The sequence below is a fragment of the Uranotaenia lowii genome, chromosome 3, assembly GCF_029784155.1.
Source record: "Uranotaenia lowii strain MFRU-FL chromosome 3, ASM2978415v1, whole genome shotgun sequence".
Classification (NCBI taxonomy): domain Eukaryota; kingdom Metazoa; phylum Arthropoda; class Insecta; order Diptera; family Culicidae; genus Uranotaenia; species Uranotaenia lowii.
This window is the reverse complement of record NC_073693.1, coordinates 111,574,796-111,578,955: the sequence shown is the minus strand read 5'-3', so window position 1 is coordinate 111,578,955 and position 4,160 is coordinate 111,574,796. Positions and strand designations below refer to the sequence as shown.

General features: G+C 45.0%; 2 protein-coding genes across 2 annotated transcripts; both read left to right on the top strand.

Moving 5' to 3' along the window:
• The first annotated feature begins 367 nt into the window (after positions 1–367).
• Positions 368–1,048, top strand: LOC129752523 (uncharacterized). The gene has a single exon (XM_055748295.1). The coding sequence runs from the start codon at positions 368–370 to the stop codon at positions 1,046–1,048; it is 681 nt and encodes a 226-aa protein (XP_055604270.1).
• A 65-nt stretch (positions 1,049–1,113) lies between these two features.
• Positions 1,114–3,870, top strand: LOC129752522 (uncharacterized protein K02A2.6-like). Its single transcript, XM_055748294.1, has one exon. The coding sequence runs from the start codon at positions 1,114–1,116 to the stop codon at positions 3,868–3,870; it is 2,757 nt and encodes a 918-aa protein (XP_055604269.1).
• The last annotated feature ends 290 nt before the right edge of the window (positions 3,871–4,160 follow it).

Here is a 4,160-nt window from a genome sequence, read left to right as displayed (position 1 = left end):
AAGTGTCTATTTTATTAATTAAAAATACGTTTTTGAATTTTTTCAAAAAATTTTTTGATTGTGTTTTGAGAAGTAAAGAACAGGAATTCTAATGCCACTCAAATTTTGAGATTTGGTCTACCCTATCCCGAGATGATCGGCTTTGAATATTGAGTGCGATTTTTTGAAAATGTTATAACTTTAGGTTAAGTTTTAAGTTCATAATTAAAACATTATATTTGGGCAAAATACCTCCGAGATAGCTATTGCTCATTAACTTTCAAATGAGATCAGAAGATTTTCAATATGTCCTAAGACGGCTGAGATATGAACGATCAAAATTTGCATGTTTTTTAGTGGGTGATCCCAAACTTTTGGCCGGCAGTGTATGTGGTTTAGGGGCCGTTACTTCTCCCCTAAGCAACACGAGACGTTTGAGAGGAATGTTTTCTGGACACTCAAACCGAATCCGGAGGAGACAATCGGAAAGTTTATGTTGCGTTGTCAGGATCAGGCTAGCAAGTGTAACTTCGGAAGTACGGCTCAGGAAAGCAGAGCCATAAGTGTCATTGACAAAGTCATTCTTTTTGCCCCTAATGATCTAAAAGAACAGCTTTTGCAAAAAGATGCACTCGATATTGACCAAGTCGCTAAAATTGTCAGTTCATATGAGTCGGTGAAGCATCAAGCTCAGCTGATGAATATGTCATCTTCGGGAGCCTCCGAGTCCGTTGGGATAAATAGTGATGAGAGGAGTAGCATCAACCAAATCCGATTTCCCTCCAGCAACGAATGTACAAGATGTGGAAACGACAAACATCGGGCTAACGATCTTAAGTGTCCTGCTCGTAAAAAGGAGTGTGGCAAGTGCAAACGAATGGGACATTATGCCGTAAAATGTCGAACACCTACAACTAAAAGGAAGTTTGCGGAAGAAAATAGACCAGGTCCTAGCAACAGATTCAAGCGATACCGCATAAACGAGATCGAGAGCGACAGGGAAAGGGAAAACTCATTGAAGAGGTTGCGACGTTTTACGTGGTACTCGGAGGCCAACAGTGCTTGTTAGGTCGTACCACAGCCATGAGTCTGGGGGTTTTATTTATCGGATTACCGAGCACTCATGGAATTAACATGATTAAGTCTACGCAAAAACGGCCATTCCCGAAAATCAAAGGCGTTCAAATCGAGATCCCTATTGACAAAAGTGTTGCGCCGGTGTGCCAACATCCTCGTCGTCCCCCAATTGCTCTTTTATCCAAAATAGAGGAAAAGCTAACCTCTTTGCTTGTTAGTGACATCATCGAGCCGGTAGAAGGCGGCTGTCAATGGGTTTCACCATTAGTAACAGTGGTTAAGGATAATGGGGACCTTCGATTGTGCGTCGACATGCGCCGCGCAAACCAGGCGATTTTGCGAGAACGTCATATTATGCCCACGGTTGAGGATTTTTTGCCCAGATTCACGTCCGCGAAGTATTTTAGTCGTCTCGACATAAAAGAGGCTTTTCATCAAGTGGAGTTGAAAGAAGAAAGCCGTTACATAACAACCTTCATAACCCACATGGGCCTCTTTCGCTATAAACGGCTGATGTACGGAATTGTAGTTGCTCCAGAGATCTTTCAGCGAATCTTGGAGCAAGTTTTGAGTCGCTGCAAAAACACCGTCAATTTTATCGACGATATCCTTGTCTTTGGTAGCACAGAAGAAGAACATGATGCGGAACTAAAGGTAGTACTATCGATTCTGAAAGATCGTGAAATCCTCTTAAACCAAGAGAAATGTCTGTTCAAGGTTAATAGTTTGGAATTTCTCGGACACACGATCTCGTCGGAAGGTATAAGACCGTCAAACCGTAAAGTTGAGGCTCTTCAAAGATTTCGACCACCAATCACCGCCGAGGAGGTACGAAGTTTCCTTGGGTTAGTGACGTACGTCGGACGCTTCCTCCCGAATCTAGCAACAATAACAGCACCGCTTCGCGAACTGACCCGGTCCGGCATTAAATTTGTATGGGGGACAAAACAAGAGGAATCCTTCATGAAGATTAAGAACATGATCAGTAATGTGCAGCAATTGTATTTTTTCGATAACACCTTCCGAACTAGGCTTATCGCGGATGCATCACCGGTAGCGTTGGGGGCGGTTTTAATACAATTCGAAGGTTCAACTGATTGCGAGCCACGACCGATTGCATACGCCAGCAAGAGTCTAACAAGCACCGAACAGAGATACTGTCAGACTGAGAAAGAGGCATTAGCCTTAGTTTGGGGTGTAGAAAGGTTTGCGGTATATCTTTATGGGAGGACTTTCGAGCTTGAGACGGACCATAAACCGTTAGAAGCGATTTTTCGACCAACATCTCGGCCATGTGCTCGTGTGGAACGATGGGTTCTGCGCCTCCAGTCTTTTTCTTTCATAGTGAAATACCGTCAAGGATCATCCAACATAGCGGACCCTCTATCTCGTCTGGTGAATAATCCGCCATCGGAGACGTTTGACGCGGAAAGTAAGTTCATGGTTTTAGCGGTAATGGAGTCCGCTGCCATCGACGTACAGGAACTTGAAGATGCCACCCGATCGGATTCAGTTCTCAACAGTGTCAAAGAATGTTTGCGGTCAGGAAATTGGGACAAAGAGCAGGCTAAACCATTTGCTTCATTCAAGGACGAACTTGGATTGGTAGGAGATTTGTTGGTCCGGGGAAACAAACTTGTCGTACCTATTAAACTTAAATCAAGAATGCTTGACATTGCCCATGAAGGACATCCGGGAGAGTCCTTAATGAAACGCCGTCTCCGTGAGCGCGTGTGGTGGCCGGGCATGGATAAAGATGCCGTGTCCCGAGTAAAGACGTGTGAAGGCTGTCGTCTGGTTGGACTACCAAGCAAACCGGAACCGATGAGCCGTCGCTCTCTACCTTCTGGACCATGGATCGACACCGCTATTGATTTTTTGGGTCCTCTGCCATGTGGTTCTTATCTTTTGGTTATCATCGACTATTATAGCCGTTATAAAGAAATTGAAATCATGTCGAAAATAACCGCGAAAGATACCATTAACAAGCTTGACCGAATCTTCACTCGCTTAGGTTACCCTCGGACCATTACGCTCGACAATGCCAAGCAGTTTATCGGCACTGAACTAGAGATGTACTGCAAGTACCACGGAATCACGTTGAATCATTCGACACCGTACTGGCCGCAAGAGAACGGCCTGGTGGAGCGGCAGAACAGATCTCTCATAAAACGCCTCCAGATCAGTGCTGCCTTCGGAAGAGACTGGAAACAGGACCTGCAGGACTATCTTATCATGTACTATACGACGCCTCATTCCATAACCGGGAAAACGCCCACCGAACTAATGTATGGCCACACAATTCGATCTAAGCTCCCAGCAATTGGAGATGTTGAGACGGTTCCGCCACAAACAGAGTTCAGAGATCGGGACCAACAATTGAAAGAACAGGGGAAGGAAATGGAAGACACTCGTCGTCGTGCAAGAAAGTCTTCAATAGAGTCAGGGGATACGGTTCTTATGCAGAACTTAAAACCTGGAAACAAGCTGCTCACCACCTTCAGCCCAAAACAATACCTTGTTCTGTCACGGTCTGGCTCACGGGCAACAGTCGAAGACCTCCAGAATGGCAAATCATATGATAGGAACGTTGCGCATCTTAAAAAGATTGTTCAGCCAGAGATTGTATCAGACGGGGTACCTTTCAATAACAGTGACGATCAAGATGAGTTGCAGGCGTCATCTGAAGAGGATTTCCATGGCTTTGATTCAGAGGTAACGAATTCCGAGACTAATTCATCTGAACCCATCATACCTGCTCGCCAGCGCAGATCAGCCAAGAAACCTAGTCGGTTCAATGACTACTACATGTAGCTTCTCAAATTCAAAGAAAGGGAGATGTGATGCTGAGTGCGGACCTGTCGACTTGTTCTCAGAACACTGCCTGGAGTGCGGCCCTGGCTGAGTAATGCGGGAGACATTCATTCGGATATTGGAAAGTGTTGAGTAAGCGTGATATAAATAAACGTTTGTGAAATTAAATATTAATCCGAGTTTTACTGGTTCATTGCGTGTCACGGTCACCATAATTACCCGGGGTATAACACATACCACGTGGACAACTTAGGGGGGGAGGGGGGTATGGAAATGTCCACGCTTGTCCA